This window comes from Lithobates pipiens, unplaced genomic scaffold (genome assembly GCF_037356315.1).
Source record: "Lithobates pipiens isolate NorthernLeopardFrog02 unplaced genomic scaffold, aLitPip1_a1.2 Scaffold_18, whole genome shotgun sequence".
In the NCBI taxonomy this organism is placed as follows: domain Eukaryota; kingdom Metazoa; phylum Chordata; class Amphibia; order Anura; family Ranidae; genus Lithobates; species Lithobates pipiens.
Window position 1 is genome coordinate 654,759,504 of NW_027507758.1, and position 26,083 is coordinate 654,785,586.

The window sequence follows — 26,083 nt, forward strand, 5'->3', positions numbered from 1 at the left end:
GGCCAGATGCCTGATTAGGGTAGGGGACTGCGGTGGCCGTGGATTGATTCATGCTATGCATGACTCTATCCATTGGGGGTAGCCTGGAGGGAGGGGGCAGCACCCTGGTGCCCCTAATGGACGGGGGTCGCCCCGGATTCCCATAGGTTGTATCTGCCCTTAAACATCTGCTTAGCACCCGCTCCTTAGTGGAAATTTTCTATGAAACGCGTCGAGCTATACAGGATGCGGTTTCGATCCCCTACTGGGTCTTAACCTTACATATATCAAGTTTTACTCGACTATGTGATCTGGGTACCCTTACCGGCAATAGTGGTAGTGGCAGCACCCGACAGCTGATGGGAACAGGTAGGTGTCCGATTTATTAAAAGCCAGCACCTGCAGTGTGTGTACAGTGTGTGTGTGTGTGTGTGTACAGTGTGTGTGTGTGTGTGTGTACAGTGTGTGGTGTGTGTGTACAGTGTGTGTGTGTACAGTGTGTGTGTACAGTGTGTGGTGTGTGTGTACAGTGTGTGTGTGTACAGTGTGTGTGTACAGTGTGTGGTGTGTGTGTACAGTGTGTGTGCAGTGTGTGTGTGTACAGTGTGTGGTGTGTGTGTACAGTGTGTGGTGTGTGTGTACAGTGTGTGGGCAGTGTGTGTGTGGGCAGAGTGTGTACAGTGTGTGTGTGTGTACAGTGTGTGGTGTGTGTGTACAGTGTGTGTGTACAGTGTGTGTGTACAGTGTGTGTGTACAGTGTGTGTGTACAGTGTGTGTGTGTGTGTGTACAGTGTGTGTGTGTGTGTGGTGTGTGTGTACAGTGTGTGTACAGTGTGTGTGTACAGTGTGTGGTGTGTGTGTACAGTGTGTGTGCAGTGTGTGTGTGTACAGTGTGTGGTGTGTGTGTACAGTGTGTGGTGTGTGTGTACAGTGTGTGGGCAGTGTGTGTGTGGGCAGAGTGTGTACAGTGTGTGTGTGTGTGTGTACAGTGTGTGGTGTGTGTGTACAGTATGTGTGTACAGTGTGTGTGTACAGTGTGTGTGTACAGTGTGTGTGTACAGTGTGTGTGTGCAGTGTGTGTGTACAGTGTGTGTGTGCAGTGTGTGTGTGCAGTGTGTGTGTGCAGTGTGTGTGTGCAGTGTGTGTGTGCAGTGTGTGTGTGCAGTGTGTGTGTGCAGTGTGTGGTGTGTGTGTACAGTGTGTGGTGTGTGTGTACAGTGTGTGGGCAGTGTGTGTGTGTACAGTGTGTTTGGGCAGTGTGTGTGTGTACAGTGTGTGGGCAGTGTGTGTGTGTACAGTGTGTGTGTACAGTGTGTGTGTGCAGTGTGTGTGTGCAGTGTGTGTGTGCAGTGTGTGTGTGCAGTGTGTGTGTGCAGTGTGTGTGTGCAGTGTGTGGTGTGTGTGTACAGTGTGTGGTGTGTGTGTACAGTGTGTGGGCAGTGTGTGTGTGTACAGTGTGTTTGGGCAGTGTGTGTGGGCAGAGTGTGTACAGTGTGTGCGTAGTGTGTGGGCAGTATGTATACCTGCTGGTTTTTAATATTATTATTTTTTGGGTGGCCCTCAGCTTTAAGAGCTGGGGTATGTAAACTTTTGATCGGGGGGCATTTGGGGAGTTTCTGTTGTCACTATGATATAAGAAGAGTAAACACAGATGATTGATAATAAATGGCTTCAGCCAATCACTGACCATGAGAGAGAGAAAAGTTTTTGTGTTAGTCATATTCTCTGAAAAATGGCCAAGAAATCATAAATCCTGCCGGGTGTGTAAACTTATGAGCACGGCTGTAAATCCTAATGGCAAAAAATGCCGGCAACACGATTGCGTCTTCTTGCAAATCTTTGTTTGGCACCAACAGCAGTGCTGCATCAATAGCGCTAACGCGTTTCGTCCAGAGCCTTCCTTATCGCTATGCAGAAGGCTCCGGCCGAAACGTGTTGGCACTGTTGATGCAGCACTGCTGTTGGTGCCAAATAAACATTTGTAAGAAGAAGCAATCGTGCTGCCGGCATTTCTTGCTCTTTTGATGTTCACAACTAGCCTGAGCGCCGATATCCAGCTCATTACTTTACAATTGTGCGGTGGAGCTTGGCTGAGTCTTTGTCCACATTATATAAATCCTGTATTATAATAATATGTTCATTGTTTGGGTATATCTAAAGGAGATTGTACAGTCAGATTGTAACGTGTATGGTGAGATCGAAGCTCTGAGGTCTCTTCCATTTTATATATATATAACATTTTTATGTTTTTTACTCACCTTTTCCAAAGTAGTCAGGTGTGAAGATCACCTCACATGTCACATGACGTTCACATTGATTTCTGCACCATTACAAAGTAAATGCAGGGGAGGGCACCAGAGTGATTGCCCCTCCCCCTCCCGACCCTCCCCTTCCCCTCCTCCCTCCCAACCCCTCCCCACACTCCTCCCCTCCCCCTCCCCCTCCCCACACTCACGTTATGTCCTCAGTGTTCCAGATGTAAGGGATGGTGGGCACCATTCAAATTGCAAGACCGAGGACATCTTCTGACAGAAAGGAGGTACTGTGAGGGCCAGCTCCAGATTGAAGGTGAGTATTGTGGCCCGAGCTGCATTTTTGTTGTTTTTTTCTGTTTTGTTTTTTATATTTTCTGGCACTTCTGTTTAAACAAAACAAAAGGGATCCTGGAGATGATATTTAAATACAGGGACAGGGAAATTCAGAACACGAGGAAGTAAAGAGTTATGACAATAGGGAAGGACTGGTAATGGGCTATAATTTGTAGCGGGAGTCCCTGATATGTTCGGTGATAATTCTCGGCCTGTTTTGTGATTTATTTTTTTCTTTCCTGTTTTTTTCAGACCGGGGAATTCTCCGCCCGCTTCCTGGTGAAGCTGCCAGTGGACTTCAGTAATATTCCCATCTACCTGCTCAAGGTAAAGTCTGACCGCGGTATTTATTACATTGATTCTGCACCAGAGGGGACCAATCAGGGAGCATAGGATGTGCAACTAGAATCCGGGACGGATCACTGCTGCTGTTCTGACCCGGTGTGACCCGGTGTGACCCGGGGGCCCCTAGTCGGGGTACAGATCTTGATTCAGCTAATGCAACCCATGCGAGTTTATATGCAATGCACGTGATTGGGAAATGTTGGGGAAGCATTTACAGGGTTAAATCAGGACACATGGCCTCCTCCTCCCCGCTTGTCCAATGCTTCTGCACACGTGAGCAAACGTCCGTCCGGCTAGACTGCACATCATGCGGTCCTTTGTATAAACTGTGTAGATGAGGACCGGTCACACAGAAGGCTTTATCTGAAGCCAAATGGAATATCCTGTATAACCCGCCATAAGAGCGCATTACTCGGTGTTATGAGAAATACTCCAATGTGGGGCGCACACAGCACCCCAATGCAGATCGCATATGCAGCGCGTTTCAAGGCACCAAACTGCTTAATATTGCAGTACCTTTCGGTTTGGTCCGGCGTGTTTTATTAAAAGTCGTGCATGCAGCACGTTTTCTGTATTTCAGTGCGATTTCCAGACCTTTCAAATGAATCGGCTGCAAAATCACATTCCCCTCTAACCTCTGCACCCCAATCCCTCTCTGCTCATCCCTGTACCCTAAACCCCCCTCCCCTCCTCACCTCCACCCCCCAGACCCCCTCTCTGCTCATACCTGTACCCTAAACCCCCCTCCCCTCCTCACCTCCACCCCCCAGACCCCCTCTCTGCTCATACCTGTACCCTAAACCCCCCTCCCCTCCTCACCTCCACTCCCCAGACCCCGTCAGTGCTCATCCCTGTACACCAAACCCCCCTCTCTGCTCACTTCTGTACACTAAACCCCCCTCCCCATCTCACATCCTCACCTCAAACCCCCTCAATGCTCATCCCTGTAGCCCAAACCCCTTCCCCTGCTTAACTCCACTCCCCAAACACCCCTCTCTGCTCACCTCTGTACCCCAAACCCCTTCCCCTGCTTACCTCCACTCCCCAAACCCCCAAATGCTCACCTCTGTACCCCAAACCCCCCTCTCTGCTCACCTCTGTACCCCAAACCCCCCTCTCTGCTTACCTCTGTACCCCAACCCGCCTCTCTGCTCACCTCTGTACCACAAACCCCCCTCTCTGCTCACCTCTGTACCCCAAACCCCCCTCTCTGCTTACCTCTGTACCCCAAACCCCCCTCTCTGCTTACCTCTGTACCCCAAACCCCCCTCTCTGCTTACCGCTGTACCCCAAACCCCCCTCTCTGCTTACCTCTGTACCCCAAACCCCCCTCTCTGCTTACCTCTGTACCCCAACCAGCCTCTCTGCTCACCTCTGTACCCCAAACCCCCCTCTCTGCTTACCTCTGTACCCCAAACCCCTTCCCCTGCTTACCTCCACTCCCCAAACCCCTTCCCCTGCTTACCTCCACTCCCCAAACCCCCCTCTCTGCTCACCTCTGTACCCCAAACCCCCCTCTCTGCTCACTTCCGTACCCTAAATCCCCCTCTCTGCTCACTTCTGTACCCCAAACCCCCCTCTCTGCTTACCTCCACTCCCCAAACCCCCCCCCCCCCCAATGCTCACCTCTTTACCCTAAACCCCCCTCCCCTGCTCACCTTCACACCTCAAACCCCCTCAATGCTCATTCCTGTACCCCAAACCCCCTCTCTGCTCACCTCTGTACCCCAAACCCCCCTCTCTGCTCACTTCTGTACCCTAAACCCCCCTCACCTCCACACCTCAAACCCCCTCAATGCTCATCCCTTTACCCCAAACCCCTTCCCCTGCTTTCCTCCACACCCCAAACCCGCTCACTTCTGTACCCCAAACCCCCCTCTCTGCTCACTTCTGTACCTGAAACCCCCCTCTATGCTCACCTTTGTACCCCAACCCCCCTCTCTGCTCACTTCTGTACCCTAAACCCGCCTCCCCTGCTTACCTCCACTCCCCAAACCCCCTCTCTCCTCACTTCTGTATCCCAAACCCCCCAAAGTAACATTGTTTATAAACACTGATCAGAGGGGAGATAGAGAGATACAAAGTAACATTGGGGATTTATTTACTAAAGGCAAATCCACTTTGCACTTGGGAGTGCGGTCACTGTAGATCTGAGGGGGACATGCAAGGAAAATAAAAAACAGCTTTTTTGTTTGCATGTGATTGGATGATAAAATCAGCAGAACTTCCCCTCATTTCAGAGCTATCCCTCAGATCTACAGGGACTGCACCTCCAAGTGCACTTGTAGTGCAAAGTGGATTTGCCTTTAGTAAATCAACCCCCATTGTTTATAAACATTGATCAGACGGGTGAGAGAGATACAAAGTAACATTGTTTATAAACATTGATCAGACGAGTGAGAGAGATACAAAGTAACATTGTTTATAAACATTGATCAGACAGGAGATAGAGAGATACAAAGTAATAAAAAAAAATCCCAGCATCCTCCCTCAATACTCCTATTGAGCCCTCATTCCTGATGTAAGTAGTGGGCGGGCTCCTGGGTGGAGCTATACAAATATCCAAATGCCTTGATGGGTGTGTGTCAGACCAGCTCAGGTTTCCACTGTTGCGTCCCCAGAGCCGCGTGACTTTGGAGTGCAGCTTTGATCCAGTTATACACTCTCTGGATCAAAGTTGCATCAAAGTATTGCAGGCACTTTTTTAAAGTCACTGATTTTCAAAGTCGCATAGATTGGAGCGAGTGCCATTGAAATCAATGGGCTGTGACTCGTCATGCGACTTTAACCACTTAAGCCCCGGACCAATTTGCAGCCAAAGGACCAAGCCCCTTTTTGCGATTTGGCACTGCGTAGTTTTAACTGACAATTGCGCGGTCGTGCGACGTGGCTCTCAAACAAAATTGACGTCCTTTTTTTCCCACAAATAGAGCTTTATTTTGGTGGAATTTGATCACCTCTGCGGTTTTTATTTTTTGCGCTATAAACAAAAATAGAGCGACAATTTAGAAAAAAATGCAATATTTTTTACTTTTTGCTATAATAAATATCCCCAAAAAATATATATAAAAAAATGTTTTATTCAGTTTAGGCCGATACGTATTCTTCTACATATTTTTGGTAAAAAAAAAATCGCAATTAGTGATTTATTGATTGGTTTGCGCTAAAGTTATAGCGTTTACAAAATAGGGGATAGTTTTATAGCATTTTATTTTTGCTAATATTTTTTTTTTTACTAGTAATGGCGGCGATCAGCGATTTTTATTGTGACTGCGACATTATGGCGGACACATCGGACATTTTTGACACATTTTTGGGACTATTGTCATTTATACAGCAATCGGTGCTATACAAATGCAGTGATTCCTGTGTAAATGACACTGGCAGTGAAGGAGTTAACCACTAGGGGGCAGTGTGTGCGTTATGTGTGACGTTATGTGTTTTTTTTATTGTAGGGGGCGTGGCCTGGCATGTGATGTCACTGATCGTCTTTCCCTATAACAGGGAACAGACGATCGGTGACGGGCTCATTAGGAAGCACGGGGGAGAGGTTTGTTTACACAGACCTCTCCTCTTTCTTCAGCTCTGTGACGCGATCGAGGGACACCAGTGGCGATCGGGTCCGCTGGTCCCACGGCCACGATCACGGAGCTCAGGACTGGGTCGGGAGCGCAGCGGCGGCGCGCTCCTGACCCATGGCTGGGCACTTAAAAAGCAACGTACAGGTACGGGATTGTGCCCAGCCGTGCCATTCTGCCGACGTACATGTGCAGGAGGCGGTCCTTAAGTGGTTAATGGAACCGGAAGCCTTATTGAATGAAAGGGGTGGGGCCAGAGACAGCCAGCCAGGGGAGGAAAGCACTAGATCAAGGTTCTCCAAACTGCGGCCCTCCAGTTGTTCAGGAACTACAATTCCCATCATGCCCGGTCATGTCTGTGGATGTCAGAGTTTTACAATGCCTCATGGGGCGTGTAGTTCCTCAACAGCTGGAGGGCCGTAGTTTGCACTAGACAATGCTGGATGGTCCTCCAGCCAGGAAATGAGGTGGGGTTCTATCTGACGTACTGCAGCTTCTAATTCACAATGCGAGAAGCTCACAGTGTGCGGTGAAGTCAGAGGAAGCGGTTTCAGCCCGGGAGAGGAGCCGAGACACCTGTGCAAGACTAAAGGAAGGGCCGGAGGGTTGGACTTAAGCTCGGGACTATCTGGCAGGGATGCCTGGATACAGGGCCCTCTTTAATATTGATTGGACCCTGGGCAAAACTTTTTTTTAGGGCCCCCCCATGCAGTTTCACTCTCCACCTTCTCTGAGACATACAATAAATAGCAGCTAGACTAAAAATCAGTTTGCTGAATCAGACCAGGCAGCTATTGCAATTGGTTGTCAGAGGTTACAGTGTATCATTACCGCTCACTGACTGGTTGCTAGAAGTTACAGTGTATCACTACCGCTCACTGACTGGTTGCTAGAGGTTACAGTGTATCACTACCGCTCACTGACTGGTTGCTAGAGGTTACAGTGTATCACTACCGCTCACTGAATGGTTGCTAGAGGTTACAGTGTATCACTACCACTCACTGACTGGTTGCTAGAGGTTACAGTGTATCACTACCGCTCACTGACTGGTTGCTAGAGGTTACAGTGTATCACTACCGCTCACTGACTAGTTGCTAAAGGTTACAGCACATGATTTCTGCTTGATGATTGGCTGCTAAAAATTACTGTGGATATGACCTCAGGGGGGGGGGGGCAAGATACATACATATCAATACCACCGGCCACCGCTCTTCACATATGAATGCCGGTAATTTACATGTAAACACAGGGTCTGCAGGTGAGTCATCTGTACACAACAATAGGGCAGAGCTGGGCAGCATTAGTAGCAGCACTTCACGCTGAGACATTGGGACACAGCACGGGACTAAAACCTCAAGGAACAAGGGAATTTAAACCAGGATAGTTGGCAAGTATGAGGCAGCTGCTTTGGGCCCCACAACAATGACGGGGCCCAGGGCAACTGCCCCTTTTTCCCTGCCTTAAAAACGGCCCTGCCTGGATAACAAGACAAATCCTTTGGCACGTAAACCAGACGTATGCAAAATCTGCTGCATCACATGACACGTCCATTTACAATGGTGGACCATTTCCAGGAAAATCTCTCATGTTTGAGTGTTACGGCTTTTTATTTCTTCTTTTTTTTTCTTGTTCGTTTATTCAGAATAGATGATAAATTGCCCAGATTCTGGCCGGCGTTCTTCTACCTTCACTTTTCTCACGAGCGCCTCTAAAAGAAAATCTCCGGGTTTCAGGACTCTCCTCCATTGGGTAGAAGGTGGGGGGGGGGGGGGTGCACTTAGTTACAGACCTGCTCGATGTAACATGTTAAATATCACACTGCAGAGCCAGGTTTCCGTAATATGCGCCAGTCTTCTCCGCCATAGATCAGCAGAGCTAGGAGCCGAGTTCTCCATCCTCGGGGTCTGGGCTGCAGATGACTTTGGTTTGCGGCAGGCTGCCGAATTCGTTTTCGTCTAGACGTTATGCTAAAGCAGAATGAATTTCCCTCCTTTTCACCCGCAGTCTCCTCTCCTGGCAGCACCAGGCCGTCCTTTATCAGCGGTTTGTTGTCTCCTCTTCGGGAATTCCGCCCCGTCGTGTATCCAGATCTTCTGCTCAGCATCCCTGTACACTCTACAGGTTGTGGGAAAGGCTCATCTACGGTACAGCCAAGCATATGTCTGCCTGGTGCTGGCCGATTGCGGTTGAAGATGGAGAACATATGTCTTCATTAAAGTCGAATGTCTTCTATAATGAAGGCAAGATAAGATAAAGGAATGTTTGACTCATGTTATAAGAACTTTAGGAGAAGATTTAGGAAATACTTCAGGCAAAGTATTTTTGTATTCCTTCGAAAATCAGGAAATGATGTGTGTTGGATGGATCAACAGATATACAGTAGATGTAGATATATATATAGGCAGAGTATATGGCCAAGAGTATTTGGACCCCCTCCAAGTGATTAAATTCCTGTTTTCCCAGTAAAGGGTTCTGGTAATACTCCATCATACAAAGATATTGTAGACTATTGTGCTCTTGCCAACCTTGTGGTAACAGTTTGGTGAAGACCCTTTTCTGTTCCACCATGACTGTCCCCTGTGTACAAAGCCAGCTCCATAAAGACGAGGTGTGACCAGTTTGGTGTAGACCATGGGTGCTCAACCTGTGGCCCTCCAGCTGTTGTGGAACTACAAGTCCCAACACGCCTCTGCCTTTCTGAGTCATGCTTATAACTGTCAGCAACTTGCAGTGTCTCATAGGACTGGATGTAGTTCTGCGATAGCTGGAGGGCCGCAAGTTGAGCACTCATGGTGCAGACGGTAGGAGAAACTGAAGTGTCCTATAGAAAGCCCTAAACCTCAACCCTGCTGATGACTTTTGGGGTGAACTGGAATGTCTGCCTGCAAACCAGGTCTTTTTTTAAGTGCCCAACGTGAGGCTTGACACACAAGTTGGCTCTTTTTTGGTGCCCAACGTGAGGCCAGACACACAAGTTGGCTCTTTTTTGGTGCCCAACGTGAGGCCAGACTCACAAGTTGGCTCTTTTTTGGTGCCCAACGTGAGGCCAGACACACAAGTTGGCTCTTTTTTAAGTGCCCAACGTGAGGCTTGACACACAAGTTGGCTCTTTTTTTGGTGCCCAACGTGAGGCCAGACACACAAGCCAGGTCTTTTTTTTTGGTGCCCAACATGGAGCCTGACATGCACGGCAAGTTGTCTCATCCAACCTGACCCAGCTTGCACGTGTCAGTACCTGTTCTCACAAATAGGTACATATTCCTACAGACACCCTCCAAAATCTTGTGGAGAGGCTTCCCAGACGAGTGGAGGACATTATAGCCACAAAGGGGGTGGGGGGTGGTCCATCACAATGCAGAAGGGAGCTTTACTCCACCAAGAGAAGATGTTCCATCACAAAGCAGGAGGGGCCCTAAACACACCAATGGAAGACATTTTGTCACAAAGTAGAAGAGGCTCTGACCACACCAGGGAAGAAGTTCCATCACAAAGTCGGAGGGGTCCTAAACACACCAAGGGAATAAGGTCCAGCACAAAGCAGGAGGGAGCTTGACCATGCCAAGGGAAGACGTTCCATCACATAGCAGAAGGGGTCCTGACCACACCAAGGGAAGACGTTCCATCACAAAGCAGAAGGGGCTCTGACCATGCCAAGGGAACACGTTCCATCACAAAGTAAGGGGGGGGCTCTGACCACACCAAGGGAAATACGTTCCATCACAAAGCAGAAGGGGCCTCTGACCACACCAAGGGAACATGTTCCATCACAAAGTAAGAGGGGCCTTGACCACACCGAGGGAAGACGTTCCATCACATAACAGGAGGGGCCCTGACCACACCAAGGGTAGACGTTGCATCACAAAGTAGAAGGATTCCTGACCACACCAAGGGAATACGTTCCATCACAAAGCAGAAGGGGGCTCTGACCACACCAAGGGAACACGTTCCATCACAAAGTAAGAGGGGACTTGACCACACCAAGGGAAGACGTTCCATCACATAACAGGAGGGGCCCTGACCACACCAAGGGTAGACGTTGCATCACAAAGTAGAAGGGTTCCTGACCACACCAAGGGAATACGTTCCAACACAAAGCAGAAGGGGCCCTGACCACACTAAGGGAACACGTTCCACCACAAAGTAAGAGGGGGCTCTGACCACACCAAGGGTAGACATTGCATCACAAAGTAGAAGGGTTCCTAAACACACCAAGGGAATACGTTCCATCACAAAGTAGAAGGGTTCCTGACCACACCAAGGGAATACGTTCCATCACAAAGCAGAAGGGGCTCTGACCACATCAAGGGAACACGTTCCATCACAAAGTAGAAGGGGTCCTGACCACACCAAGGGAATACGTTCCATCACAAAGCAGAAGGGGCCTTGACCACACCGAGAGAAGACATTCCATCACAAGGTCAGAGGGGCCTTGACCACACCGAGGGAAGACGTTCCATCACAACTCTTTTTCCACCTTCAGGTGATCTCACTCTATCATTTTGCATGTGCTCACCTGCAACTTTTACAAATATAATCGGGCTGCTTGATAAGAGGCCTTCGAACATTGGTCAGTCTTGATGGAGGATAGGTATAAGCATTACTGAAATGCACCCCTCTCCTGTCAAAAGCAATTCCCAGCATTTAATTTTTGATTCTTTTACGTTTGTCTTGTAGCAAGAATCAGCTGCTGGTCTTGCTGGGACAGCTACTCTGAGGAGGTTGAACAGGGTGCCTTAGGTAGGCCCACCTCTCCCCTGCCTCCCCACCCCAGAACTACATCTCCCAATAGGCCTTTCTCTGCACTGTGTATGTGATCAGGCTCTTGGAAATGAGGGTAGCAGCATTGTTTGTCGAGGTAAGACATGAATGTACAAATGCAGAGAGGTGCATAAATAGGAGGAGTTCTGTAGTCCAGCAGGAATGGCTGCTTGGGATTTCAATGCAGCAGAGGCAGCTCACTACAGGAAGTTCACTGGATTTCGGGCAGATCATGAGAGATTTTTGTGCTTGCAGTGCTTTTGCTTTGGAAATGTACTACGTTTTTTTTTGTTTTGTTTTTTTACATACACTTTAAATTTTAGAGAATTTTGTTTTCTTAATGGCAGTGGGTGTGGCCTGTAAAGCGGGTCATTCTTACTCACGTAACATCTGTCCTTTCTTTGCACCCTCCATCTCTTATTAAACCGTTCCTCTTTGCCAGACTACAGAAGAGTACTCAAGCGGTTGTTGAAGGTACCCGAGCTCCAGATTAAAGCCGTCAGTTTAATTCCATGGCAGTGACATCTTAATTATGTGCGTCAAAGACACCGGAAAATTTTGTTTTTGTTTTTAATTAATCGACTTTATCTTTTACGGCTCTGGCAGCCTCCTGTAATGAGTTTCGTCAGCGAGAGGAACTGGCCGCGATCTGTGTGTGATTCACATTCAATCTAGCGGCAGCGTGCACCGCCGGTGCCTCTCTTAGCATCGGAAATATGTCATTAATTGCCGAAACTGAGAGAGATGAGAGGATGGCATCGCTAATTAGGACCTTGTTTATTTTTTAAAGTGTAAGAGTGGGCAAGCGGCTAAATACACAGTTCTCGTTCTAATACTGATATACGGTTTTACCTACTGCAAGTGAAATAATCTGTGGACTTCTTAAAGAGGACCTGTGCTGTGAAATCTAGTACCAAGCAGAGGACAAATGACTGGTCACCAACATTGTCTGTGGTCTCCATGCAGCTGATCTGTTCCCCATTGCTGACTTACTGTCAGGAACCATGAAATCAGACTGAGAGTACAGTTAAATTTCACTTATTTAATAATAAAAGCAAATGGAACAAACGTAGTCAAAACTTAGCCAGAGTTCAGAAACCGGAACGGATAGTCAGAAAAGCCAAACCTCAGGGAGCCGGAGATAAGCGTAGTAAAACAGCAAGCTGGATCTGGAGCCAGAGGGGATGTGAGCCAAGCAAGTCTTTTAACAGGAATTCAGGAGATCGTCTCTGTGATGTTGACTAAGGCGAAGGCAGAGATCCTCTGGGCTGGACGGCTTAAGTAGTCAGGACTGACGAGCAGGATCATCAACAGCTGAGTAACTGTGGAGAGATAGAAGCTGGCAGTTAGGCAACAGCTGAGCGGCCAGCTCATAGAAGGAAGAGCTGGGCCTAGGCCTGACAGGGAGGAGGCGCACAGCGAAAGCGAGGAGGAGAAGAGCCGCTGGTAGATGCCTGATCACCGCCGATGCCTGGATGCCGGGCCCCGCCACCGCTCTTTGGATGCCAGCTGCCTAGATGAAGTAACTGTGGAGAGATAGGAGCTGGCAATTAGCCAACAGTTGAGCGGCCAGCTCAGAGAAGGAAGGGCTGAGCCCAACCCTGACATTTCCCATCCCTTGTTCTGCACTGTGTTTCTGTGCTGCTCACTGTTCTCCTTGCTGGAGAGGAAGCTGTACTGGAGGACCTGCAGTGCAAGGAATTCCTGGCCGTATTGGTGGAGGAGCAGGGATTTTCTCCTGATGATTAGTGATCTGATGACTGGTGGAGTTTTGATCAAGAAGCAAGAGGAGATATTGAGGGAGCACAGATCTCAGGATGGATGAAGTATTTTTATTATTATACAGGATTTATATAGCGCCAACAGTTTACGCAGCACTTTACAAAAAAAAGGGAGACAATACAGTTACAGTATAGTAAAATACAAGACTGTTAAGAGGGCCTTGCGCATAAGAGCTTACAATCTAATAGGGTTTAATTATATAGACTCAAAGGATTGTGAATGTAATAGCCACCATCCCAATGTGAAATGTTTAAAACATGTCCTCATTAGGCGGGATTTATAAGGCAATCAAAACGTGATATTAATTATAAAATCATTTTATTGAAAAAAAATGTTGTCATTTAAAAATTGTAAAGAAAGATGTAGTACAGTCATAACATAGACTTGGTTTAGCATGTCATGTAACACATTTAAAATAGTGTAGTGTACAAAGTTCTATCCCCCTATTTGAGATCTGGCTTTCCACCCTGTAGATTATGGATGGATAACTCCCAACGCGTTTCAAAGTATGATTACAATTCACTTCTTCATCAGGGATATTACCACATCTATAACATGATCTATGTCTGACTTTAGTATTCCTATAGCTTCAAAAAGAGCCACCGCGTGATCATTGTTAACCGTTTTTGTCATATAAAGACCACAGACTATTGTCTAAAAATTAGGCGTTGTTTATTGAGCCTGATATAAATTGCGTGATAGAATCTGCTTCAAAGAAGTCCTTACTCTATCCATTGTCTTCAAATAGACACTTTGGTGGAGAAGGATACTTTTTGCACCTTTCTGGTCTATTTGAAGACAATGGCTAGAGTAAGGACTTCAAAAGCCGGACAGATTGAGGTAGAGAGCTCCAAAGGATTGGAGAGGCTCTGGAGAAATCCTGGAGACGAGCGTGAGAGGAGGAGACAAGGGAACTTGAGAGCAGAAGGTCTTGAGAAGAGCGGAGAGGGCGGTTTTGGTGATCTTTGGAGACAAGATTGGTGATGTAGCTCGGGGTGGACTTGTGAATTGCTTTGTATGTTGTGGTTAGTGTTTTGAATTTCATTTGCTGGGCGTTTGGGAGCCAGTGGAGGGATTGAAAAGAGAAGTGGCGGACACTGAGCGGTTGATAAGGTAGATGAGGCTGGCAACTGCATTCATGATAGATTGAAGAGGGGAGGAGCCTATGGAGAGGCAGGCCAATGAGAAGGGAGTGTCAATACTCAAAGCGAGAGATAACAAGGGAATGAATGAGGAGCTTGGTGGTTTCATTGGTTAAAAAGGGGCGAATTTTAGAGATGTTACAGAGTTGAAGTCCACACGCTTTTGACAACAATTGTATTTGAGGCTGAAAGGACAGGTCAGCATCTAGGATTACACCTAGTTCCCTGGTGTGAGGGGAGGGACTGATGGTTTCATTGTTGATTTTGATGGAAAAGTCCTGGAGGGGGGCACAGTCAGGGGGGAATATTGGCTCGGATTTAGCGAAATTTAATTTAAGGAAGTGTTGTGACACAGAAGCAGGGAGATCCTTGCACTGCAGGTCCTTGGATACAGCTTCCTCTCCAGCAAGGATAAGAACAAGCAGCACAATAGTGACATCACCAAATCTGACTCCAATTCTGGTAAGGGCATTCAACCAGAGTCTTAGATTCACTGTGTTTCTGTGTGAAGGTGGCCATATTGGTGGAGGAACAGGGATTTGCTCTTGATGTCTTATGATCTTATGACTGGTGGTGATATGTACCAAAAGCAACAGGAGATATTGAAGGAGCAAAGATCCTCAGAATGAATGAAGCAGGGGAGATCCTTGCACTGCCGGTCCTCAGGTACAGCTTCCCCTCCAGCAAAAAGAACAGTGAGCAGAAACATAGTGACATTACCAAATCTCACTCCAAATCTGGTGAGAGTAGAAGTCGGAGGTAGCAGTGCCTTATTTGCACTGTTTCTTTGTGGAGGAGCAGGGGTTTGCTCCTGATGACTAGTGATCTGACGACTGGTGGTGTTATGATCAAGAAGCAACATGAGATATTGAGGGAACAGATATCCACAGAATGGATGAAGTAGAAGCAGGGAGATCTTTGCACTGCATGTCCTCGGGTACAGCTTCCCCTCCATCAAGGATAAGCGTGAGCAGTAACGTTGTGAAATCACCAAATCTCCCTCCAATTCTGGTGAGGCATTTAGTCAGAGATAGCAGTGCCATATATGCACAGTTTCCTTTGTAGGGGCAGCCATATTGATGGGGGAGGTGGGATTTGCTCCTGGTGATTAGTGATCTAATGGCTGGTGGAATTCTGATCAAAAAGCAACATGAGACATTGAGGGTGCAGATATCGCCAGAATGGATACCGTAGAAGCAAGGAGATTCTTGCACTGCAGGTCCTCGGGTACAGTTTCCCCTCCAGCAAAGAGAACAGAGATCAGCACAATAGTGACATCACCAAATCTCACTCCAATTCTGGTAAGGGCATTCAACCAGAGTCTTAGATTCACTGTGTTTCTGTGTGAAGGTTGCCATATTGGTGGAGGAACAGGGATTTGCTCTTGATGTGTAATGATCTTATGAATGAATGAATGAATGAAATACTTATATAGCGCACAATGCGAACTGAATCGCCTCTAGGCGCTGTGGCGAGCTTTGATCATCTGCTAAAAGAGGAAGGTCTTGAGTTTTTTCCTAAAAGCCAGGTGATTTTCTTCCAGGCGGATGTTGATTGGTAGAGCATTCCATAGCCGAGGCCCTTGGACAGCGAATCTCCGATCCCCCTTGGATTTATACCGGGCTTTGGGCACGAGGAGGAGGTTTTTGTTGGCTGATCGAAGACTGCGGTTTGGTGTGTAATGATTTATTTTCTCCATTAGGTATTGCGGAGCTTCTCTAGGCACGCATTTGTGGGTGAGGCAAAGGGTCTTGAACCTGATCCGATTTTTTACGGTTAGCCAATGTAAGCTCCTCAGTGAAGGAGAAATGGATTCCCAGGGTTTTTTTCCTGTTATCAGCCTTGCCGCCGTGTTTTGGATCAGTTGTAATCGCACAAGTTGATATTGTGGTAATCCTATGTAAAGCGAGTTTGCGTAGTCCAGTCGTGAATTAATGATTGTTCCAACTACCACTGCTTTGTCATTCTTTGGGATAAAAGGGATGAGTCTGCGAAGCATGCGCAGCAGATGGTGAGATCCACTGACTACAGATCCTATTTGCGCATCCATTGACATTTGTGCGTCTAAAATAACCCCGAGACTCTTGGCTTTGGTCTTTGGGGAGATAGTCTGCCCAAAGACGGTTGGTGGAGACCAGGAGGTTTTGGTTGCGGGCTTATGATTTGGGTGTAAGATAAGAAGCTCTGTCTTTGATTGGTTCAGCTGGAGGGAGTTGGTGGTCATCCAGTCCTCTATTGATTTGAGGCAGTTTTCAAGTTGTTGTTGGTGATCTTTTTTTCCATTGATCCGGAAATAAAGTTGCGTGTCGTCAGCGTAAGAGTGGAAGCAGAGATCTGAGCATCTGATGATTTGAAGGAGTGGGCGAATGTAAATGTTGAAGAGAACGGGTGACAACGGAGAGCCTTGAGGGACTCCGCAGGTGACTGCCCGAGTTTCGGAGAGGAATTTTCCTAGTTTCACTGTCTGTGACCGATTTCCTAGGAAAGACGCGAACCAATGGAGATCTATGTCTTGGACTCCGGCTACTTCTGTGAGGCGGACGAGTAGAGTATTGTGATCTACTGTATCAAACGCTGCACTGAGGTCTAGCAGTACGAGGAGACACGGCTCTCCGTCATCTGCCGCTTCGAGGGCGTCATCCCAAATCTTGAGGAGAGCTGTTTCTGTTCCATGACCCGGGCGGAAGCCTGATTGCAGCGGGTCCAGGAGTTTGTGAGTATCCAGGTGAAGTTGTAGCTGATGTACTACAGCTTTCTCCATGATCTTAGAAATGGTGTTGAGACTTGTAATTGGCCTACGGTTGTTTGGATCCTGAGGGTCCAGGTTTGGTTTCTTGAGTAGAGGTTTGACGATGCCTTGTTTGAGGATGCTGGGAACAATCCCTTCGTGGAATGATCGGTTTATGAGGTGGGTTATGGTTGGAGCCACGATGTCGGAGCATTCTTTCAGTAGTTTTGTGGGGATGATGTCAATAGGTGAGGTACTGTCACGCAGTTTATTAATGATGTTTTTTGCGGTGTCTACGGTAATTGGGGATAGTGAAAATTTTGGCGGTTGCGGTATGTTGGTGCGGACATCCTCTTTATGTATTTGCTGGCTGAGGTTGGATGTTTTCTTCTGACAAATTGTTTCCCTGATGGTTTTGACTTTATCGATGAAAAAATCCGACAGTTTGTCACAGTAATCCTGGGATTCGCTTTCTGGGGGTTCTAGGCACACCGGATTCATTGATTGATTAACCAGTTTAAACAGTTCCCGTGGTTGGTTTGCGGCCGTTGAGATTGTATATAAGAAGTGGTCCTTTTTGGCTTTGAAGATTGCTTTCCGATAATTCTCTGTCAGACCTTTGTAGTTAAATAGGTTTTCCTCGGTGGGATTTCTTCTCCATGTTCTTTCCGCTCTTCTGCGTTCTTGCTTTAGTACGAAGAGGGAGCTATTAAACCATCCAGCATTTTTCTTCCTGATGAGAGCCCTGCGTTTTGGTGCTACCGAGTCTGCTGATTGCAGTAATGCCTTGTTCAGGGAGTTGAGTGTTTCCTCCGTAGAGTGGTTTAAGGTTATTGTAGATATTTTTTTGGACAGAGTGGTTTTGAAGGCTTCGGAGTACAGTTTTTTATGCGATCTGGTCCAGTGCGTTGTTACAGGTTTCCGTTTTGCGTTGGTGATGTTGGTAGCGATTTTGAATTTGATGGCGTGGTGATCCGTCCATGGCAGAGTTATGTTGTCGAGTATGTTGACGTCAATGTTCTGTTTGAAAATGAGGTCCAGGGTGTGTCCTGACCCATGCGTGGGAGTCTTTATCAGTTGCTGTAGACCCAGTTCTTCTAGTTGATTGATGCAGGCAGTCGCGATGGGGTCTTTAGGCTCGTTTGCCCAAAGGTTGAAATCTCCGAGTGCCAGGAAATTTTTGAATTTTAGGGTGTGCATTGCAAAGGATTCCGTGAGGGGTGAAAGAAGATTGGACTTTGGTCCCGGTGGTCTGTAGCACAGTAGAATATGAGTGGTGTCATGGGGTGTTGGTTGAAAATGTAGCGTCAGGGTTTCCATAAAAGGCACTGGGTTCTGAGATGATGGTTTAGTGAGATCCAGGTGACCTTTAAAGATCACTGCTAGGCCTCCTCCTTTTTTCCCTATCCGGTGTTCGGTTAGGATCCTGTAGTTTTCCGGCACCAATTCGGTGAGGATGGTGTTGCAGTCAGAGGTTAACCAGCTTTCGGTGATGAAGAGGCAGTCTACATTAGAGGTCGACCGATATATATATTTGGCCGTTTTTAAGAAATCGGCATCGGCCGATTATTGTGCATACCACGCCGATTTGCGGGTAACACTATACCCGGCCGCCTGCAGTACAGACCTGTGTCCCCGCTGCAGCAGCATGTACAATTGATCCTCCATCCTTCACCCGTGCGGCTGGCCACTATAGGGTGGAAGGAGAAAGTTTCACTGGCACTGCACTGCCCCGCCCCTCCCTTCCCCAGGCAGTAGCAGAGGAACATCATTAACATATCACAAGCCTCCGCAGGAGATCGTAGCCAGCACTAGCTAAGATCCTCTTCCTTCCCTGCGGAGGCGGAGCCTGTTTCTATCTCACTGTGATTGGCTGGTCAGCTCATCAGGGCTAGGTGCATGCTATTGGGTCACGTGCATACAGATAGATGCCAGCTTGTATGCACGGTGAGTCAAAAAAATGGAGTATGCTACTGTATAAATTAATATCCTTTTAAAGTGAAACCTGCCATTTAGAAAATGGATGATCCTCCTCCACAGTCACCTCTATATACCACCCCTCTACATTCACCTCTCAGTACCCCCCTCCACAGTCACCTTTCTGTACCCCCCCCTCCACAGTCGCCTTTCTGTACCCCCCCTCCACAGTCGCCTTTCTGTACCCCCCCTCCACAGTCGCCTTTCTGTACCCCCCCTCCACAGTCGCCTCTCTGTACCCCCCCTCCACAGTCGCCTCTCTGTACCCCCCCTCCACAGTCGCCTCTCTGTACCCCCCCTCCACAGTCGCCTCTCTGTACCCCCCCTCCACAGTCGCCTCTCTGTACCCCCCCTCCACAGTCGCCTCTCTGTACCCCCCTCCACAGTCGCCTCTCTGTACCCCCCTCCACAGTCGCCTCTCTGTACCCCCCTCCACAGTCGCCTCTCAGTACCCCCCCTCCACAGTCGCCTCTCTGTACCCCCCTCCACAGTCGCCTCTCTGTACCCCCCCTCCACAGTCGCCTCTCTGTACCCCCCCTCCACAGTCGCCTCTCTGTACCCCCCCTCCACAGTCGCCTCTCTGTACCCCCCCTCCACAGTCGCCTCTCTGTACCCCCCCTCCACAGTCGCCTCTCTGTACCCCCCCTCCACAGTCGCCTCTCTGTACCCCCCCTCCACAGTCGCCTCTCTGTACCCCCCCTCCACAGTCGCCTCTCTGTACCCCCCCTCCTCCACAGTCGCCTCTCTGTACCCCCCCTCCTCCACAGTCGCCTCTCTGTACCCCCCCTCCTCCACAGTCGCCTCTGTACCCCCCTCCTCCACAGTCTCCTCTCTGTACCCCCCTCCTCCACAGTCGCCTCTCTGTACCCCCCCTCCTCCACAGCAGCCTCTCTGTAGCCCCCCACCTCCACAGCAGCCTCTCTGTACCCCCCCACCTCCACAGCCGCCTCTCTGTATCCCCACCTCCTCCACAGCCGCCTAAACTGTTAGATTTAATGAAGGAAAAATAAAAAAAATCGGCCACAAAAATCGGCTGCAAAAATCGGCATCATATATCGGCCATCGGCCGCCCCGATTTCTAAATATCGGCATCGGCATCGGCCAGAGAAAAACCCATATCGGTCGACCTCTAGTCTACATTGTTCTTGATGATGAAGTTGTGTACTTCCAGTCTATGTTTGACTGCAGACCTGGCGTTAATCAAGGCGCAATCTAATTGTAGTGGTCGAGTAGATGTCTTCCTGTGGTTGGGAGCTGGTTGTCGTCCGGTTTTTAATAGTTGTTCTCTTTGAAGTATTTTTTGTATGGAAGATGGCAATGTGGTGTTGATATTCCTTAGTCTGTGCAGAACTTCAGCTGAGTATTTGAAGTAGCACATGGTTTGTGGATGCTGTTGATGGTACTATGGGCCTAAGATGATGATCCTGATCAGGGTATTGATCCTGAGGTGGGGCTAGGTATCAGACTTGCCGCCGTGCTTGAGGCTATTAGCGCGCAAGTTGATCAGGGGATGCCTATATGGATGCGGAAGGAGTTGTTGTATTCGGTTGCTGGCTGTTCCAGCTGCCTTTACTTAGGGTGGAGGTCTCCGCTTAGAAAGGAAGTCTGGCTGTGATCTGGAATAGTCGTCCTAGGATAGCGTAAAAAATGGAAAGGAGGCCGGAGGTAGGGGTATGACTGGTGGTGTTATGTACCAAAAGCAACAGGAGATATTGAAGGAGCAAACATCCTCAGAATGGATGAAGCAGGGGAGATCCTTGCACTGCCGGTCCTCAGGTACAGCTTCCCCTCCAGCAAAAAGAACAGTGAGCAGAAACATAGTGACATTACCAAATCTCACTCCAAATCTGGTGAGAGTAGAAGTCGGAGGAAGCAGTGCCTTATTTGCACTTTTTCTTTGTGGAGGCAGCCATATTGGTGGAGGAGCAGGGGTTTTCTCCTAATGACTAGTGATCTGATGACTGGTGGGGTTATGATCAAGAAGCAACATGAGATATTGAGGGAACAGATATCCACAGAATGGATGAAGTAGAAGCAGGGAGATCTTTGCACTGCATGTCCTCTGGTACAGCTTCCCCTCCATCAAGGAGAAGCGTGAGCAGTAACATTGTGAAGTCACCAAATCTCCCTCCAATTCTGGTGAGGCATTTAGTCAGAGATAGCAGTGCCATATATGCACAGTTTCCTTTGTGGGGGCAGCCATATTGGTGGGGGAGGTGGGATTTGCTCCTGGTGATTAGTGATCTAATGGCTGGTGGAATTCTGATCAAAAAGCAACATGAGCCACTAAGGGTGCAGATATCGCCAGAATGGATACCGTAGAAGCAAGGAGATTCTTGCACTGCAGTTCCTCGGGTACAGTTTCCCCTCCAGCAAAGAGAACAGAGATCAGCACAATAGTGACATCACCAAATCTCACTCCAATTCTGGTAAGGGCATTCAACCAGAGTCTTAGATTCACTGTGTTTCTGTGTGAAGGTGGCCATATTGGTGGAGGAACAGGGATTTGCTCTTGATGTCTAATGATCTTATGACTGGTGGTGTTATGTACCAAAAGCAACAGGAGACATTGAAGGAGCAAACATCCTCAGAATGGATGAAGCAGGGGAGATCCTTGCACTGCCGGTCCTCAGGTACAGCTTCCCCTCCAGCAAAGAGAACAGAGATCAGCACAATAGTGACATCACCAAATCTCACTCCAATTCTGATGAGACTAGCAGTCAGAGGTAGATGCACTGTGTTTCTGCGTAAAGATGACCATATTGGTGGAGGAACGGGGATTTGCCCCCGATGTCCAGTGATCTGATGGCTGGTGGGGTTATGTACCAGAAGCAACAGGAGATATTTAGGGAGCACTGACCCAGAGAATGGATGAAGCATAAGCAGGTCCTCAGGTATAGCTTCCTCTCCAGCAAGGAGAACAGTGATCGGCACAAATCCTATTACATTTGTATTTATTTATTTTTTGCCCCATTTGCACAGGATGAATGTGCATGCAATTTACTGGGCGATTTTCTATGCATTTTTTTTTATATTTTTTATAAATACACCTCTAAGTGAATATTGCAGCTTCCGTTCATTTTACCATCTACTTCATCCATTGCATTGCTGTTTCAGCTTCTGCACCAAGAAGACTTGTTTGGACATTAGTCACTGTGTAGACATTTGGCACTTTGCATTTCCAACATTTCCTGATGTCCCTCGATCGTCTCTTCAGTTCCTTGATATTGCATGACTGGTTGCAGCTCGCCCTCCTGTTGTAACTTGTAATCTGTGTCATTGATGTAATATGTGACCTTAAATATCAGATAAGCCACTTGGAATGTAGCGGAATAATTGCAGGGCACAGCTCAGCGATCGTCTCTCTCTCTCCGCCTCTGTCCCTGACACAAAACAAGAAGACGATCGTTCAGAGGCACTCTCCTTTCTCTTCTGCTGTGTTGGTTTTGGGTTTAATTCTCTTTTTGCCGTCCTTTGAAGCACAAAAGAGGCCGCGTTTGTCATTGAGACAATGGCCGCTGATTGATCATTACCCAGAATTCACAGCGCTAGACTTAGACCGGCGTCACACCCATCGATCTTTTCATTTCACAGAAGACCCTCCACTCTCAGGACCTCTAACTACATCTCGGGGTTGGGGTATAAACTCAATGCAAATACAGTATGTCTTAAGCCAGCAATAGATGGATCGAATCTTGGCCGGCCCAGCAGGGACTGGTCCAGCAGGGTCTTGGCCGGCCCAGCAGGGACTGGTCCAGCAGGGTCTTGGCCGGCCCAGCAGGGACTGGTCCAGCAGGGTCTTGGCCGGCCCAGCAGGGACTGGCCAAGATTCGATCCATCTATGGTCATGCTGATTGTACCCAAGTTGCTCGATCAATCGACTTGGGTACAACCAGCATGTCGGGTTTTCAGCTTGTGATTATTGCCAGTGGCAGCTCCCCCCCCCCCCAATAGCTCAGCGGAAAGGATTCCACCATCAACACCCCAACAACCCCAATACATAATAATGTAGTACTGTGTATGGGGTCTCATGCCTCTAGTCCAGTGATGGCGAACCTTGGCACCCCAGATGTTTTGGAACTACATTTCCCATGATGCTCCACTACACTGCAGAGTGCCAGTGCATCATGGGAAATGTAGTTCCAAAACATCTGGGGTGCCAAGGTTCGCCATCACTGCTCTAGTCGGTTACATGTAGGATCATTTAAAGCCCAACTGAACCCTCGGTTTCAATTGGCTAAATACTTTCCAGCTGCATCAAAACAAAAGGTGTGCAAAGCCTCAGCTTCTCTTCCCACCATGCAGGATGAAGGATCCCAAATACAGTGACTTGAAAAAGTATTCATACCCCTTGAAATTCCCCACATTTTCTCATGTTACAACCAAAAACGTAAATGTATTTTATTGGGATTTTATGTGATGGACCAACACAAAGTGTCACATAATTGTGAAGTGGAAGGAAAATTATAAATTATACAAATAAATATGTGAAAAGTGTGGGGGCATTTGTTTTCGGCCCCTTTTACGCTGATACCCCTAACTGAAATCGAGTGGAACCAATTGGCTTCAGAAGTCACCTAATTAGTAACTAGAGTCCACCTCTAGTTGGTTGTAACATGACAAAATGTGGGAAATTTCAAGGGGTATGAATACTTTTTCAAGGCTCTGTAGGTTAAGAATCCCATGCAGGATGGAGGATCCCATGCAGGTGCGATGAAGCGTGCGTGTGTGTGTAGAGCAGGCCATTTATTAACATTCAGGCCTAAAATGATTCTTAAACATAAGTACAAAATTAGTCCTTGCAGTGAAAGGGTTAAAATTAAATGGTCTGATACCAAGTGACGCTGACTTTATTCTGCGGTCCCAGGACAGATGGTGCCGCAGTCCTCAGCTTTGCAGGGCTGGAACGTGGATGGGCACCTTATCCTCAGGCCGTGTCCCATCCCAATGCCGTGGCTGCTGGTCCTGTGCTGGTTATAGTGGAGGCCAGAGGTTGACTGTGTGAGAGGCGACCAGTCAAGGTCGGTTCTTCTGGCTGATATTCGCAGCTGGAACCGGCATGTGCTGAAGAGCGCCGATCTGCGAATGTAAGGTGTGTGTGTGTCGAGTGTTTCTACAGATTAATAAAAGACCATTTGCAACTCAAATTTTTCTTTCCTGTTTATTGCCCCAGGAGATTTCCTCTCTTCATGTCCTGGAGAGCAAGAGGGCTTTCCCCGGGCAGGCCAAAATTCTGAACATTACTGTGACTGTGAGGAGGAGTGAGAAGTAGCGATCGTTCGACATGACCCACCCCAGGCTCGTTGTGGTGGGTCGGGGTCGTTGTGCTGTGTCGGGGGTCATTGTAGTGGGTCGGGCTCATTGAAGTGGGTCGGGCTCATTGAAGTGGGTCGGGCTCATTGAAGTGGGTCGGGGTCATTGAAGTGGGTCGGGGTCATTGTGGATCGGGGACGTTGTGCTGGATCGGGCTCGTTGTTGCGGATCGGGCTCATTGTGCTGGGTCTGGCTCGTTGTGGTGGGTTGGGGGTTGTTGTGCTGGGTCGGGCTCATTGTGGTCGGTCATTGTGGTGGGTTGGGGTCGTTGTGGGCTGGGGGTCGTTGTGGTGGGGCGGGGGTCCGTGTGGTGGGTCGGGTCGGGGTTGTGGTGGGGCGGGGTCATTGTGGGTCATTATGATAGGTCGGGGTCATCTCACTACGGGAGGTTTTCCTAGGTAAACAGCCCTGTCTCCTCTCTGCAGTCACCTCTGTTTACAGACCCGGGAAGAGGGGGAGGGGATGATAATGACCCTTTTCTGGGTGAACTTTTCACCTGACACAAGTACATCGCTTCTGCGGCTTTAGTGTTTGCAGAATTACCTGCTGAGGAGTCTGCTGTCCTCAGACAATTATTACAAACTAATTCTGAAGAGTAATGTGCTTATAGTTTACCTTCCCTGGCTTCTCCTTTTATATTCTCATTGCATTCCTCATTATAGACTCCGTGACCTCATCACCGGGTCTCTGCGCTTGTCTATGCAATGCAGGCAGATCGTGGCGGGTGGGAGGAGCTTCTCGAGAACATCCCAACCCCCGGCCTCAGTACTCCTCTCAAGAGCCCTCAGTCCTGATGCAAGCAGTGGGCTGGTCTTTGGGAGGAGTTATGCAAATTCCAAAATGCCTTAATGCCACTGGGTGTCAGTCTGGAAGAGTAGGCGTTCCTGGGCTTTCTTTACTTGTAGACCAGGGGTCTCCTAACTTTTTAAGCAAAGGGCCAGTTTATTGTCTTTCAGACTTTAGGGGGGCGGACTAGGGCCATTGAGAGTAGAAAATTCCCCGGTGTCCTTTGGGAGTAAACAATACCATATCATTGGTGTCAGTGGGAGGAATAGTGCCCCATCATTGGTGTCAGTGGGAGGAATAGTGCCCCATCATTGGTGTCAGTGGGGGGAATAATGCCCCATCATTGGTGTCAGTGGGAGGAATAGTGCCCCATCATTGGTGTCGGTGGGAGGAATAGTGCCCCATCATTGGTATCAGTGGGAGGAATAGTGCTCCATCATTGGTGTCAGTGGGAGGAATAGTGCCCCATCATTGGTATCAGTGGGAGGAATAGTGCCCCATCATTGGTGTCGGTGGGAGGAATAGTGCCCCATCATTGGTGTCAGTGGGAGGAATAGTGCCCCATCATTGGTATCGGTGGGAGGAATAGTGCCCCATCATTGGTATCAGTGGGAGGAATAGTGCCCCATCATTGGTGTCAGTGGGAGGAATAGTGCCCCATCATTGGTATCAGTGGGAGGAATAGTGCTCCATCATTGGTGTCAGTGGGAGGAATAGTGCCCCATCATTGGTATCAGTGGGAGGAATAGTGCCCCATCATTGGTATCAGTGGGAGGAATAGTGCCCCATCATTGGTATCAGTGGGAGGAATAGTGCCCCATCATTGGTGTCAGTGGGAGGAATAGTGCTCCATCATTGGTGTCAGTGGGAGGAATAGTGCCCCATCATTGGTGTCAGTGGGAGGAATAGTGCTCCATCATTGGTATCAGTGGGAGGAATAGTGCTCCATCATTGGTATCAGTGGGAGGAATAGTGCCCCATCATTGGTGTCGGTGGGAGGAATAGTGCCCCATCATTGGTGTCAGTGGGAGGAATAGTGTCCCATCATTGGTGTCAGTGAGAGGAATAGTGTCCTATCATTGGTGTCAGTGGGAGGAATAGTGCCCC

General features: G+C 48.4%; 1 protein-coding gene across 4 annotated transcripts in view; it reads left to right on the forward strand.

Moving 5' to 3' along the window:
- BABAM2 (BRISC and BRCA1 A complex member 2) overlaps positions 1–26,083 on the forward strand; it is a 344,474-nt gene that overhangs the window by 95,946 nt on the left and 222,445 nt on the right. For all 4 annotated transcript variants that reach the window (XM_077489430.1, XM_077489427.1, XM_077489429.1 and 1 more), the window contains exon 6: positions 2,820–2,894. In XM_077489430.1, coding sequence (XP_077345556.1) covers positions 2,820–2,894 — 75 coding nt within the window. The remainder of the gene's footprint in view (positions 1–2,819; positions 2,895–26,083) is intronic.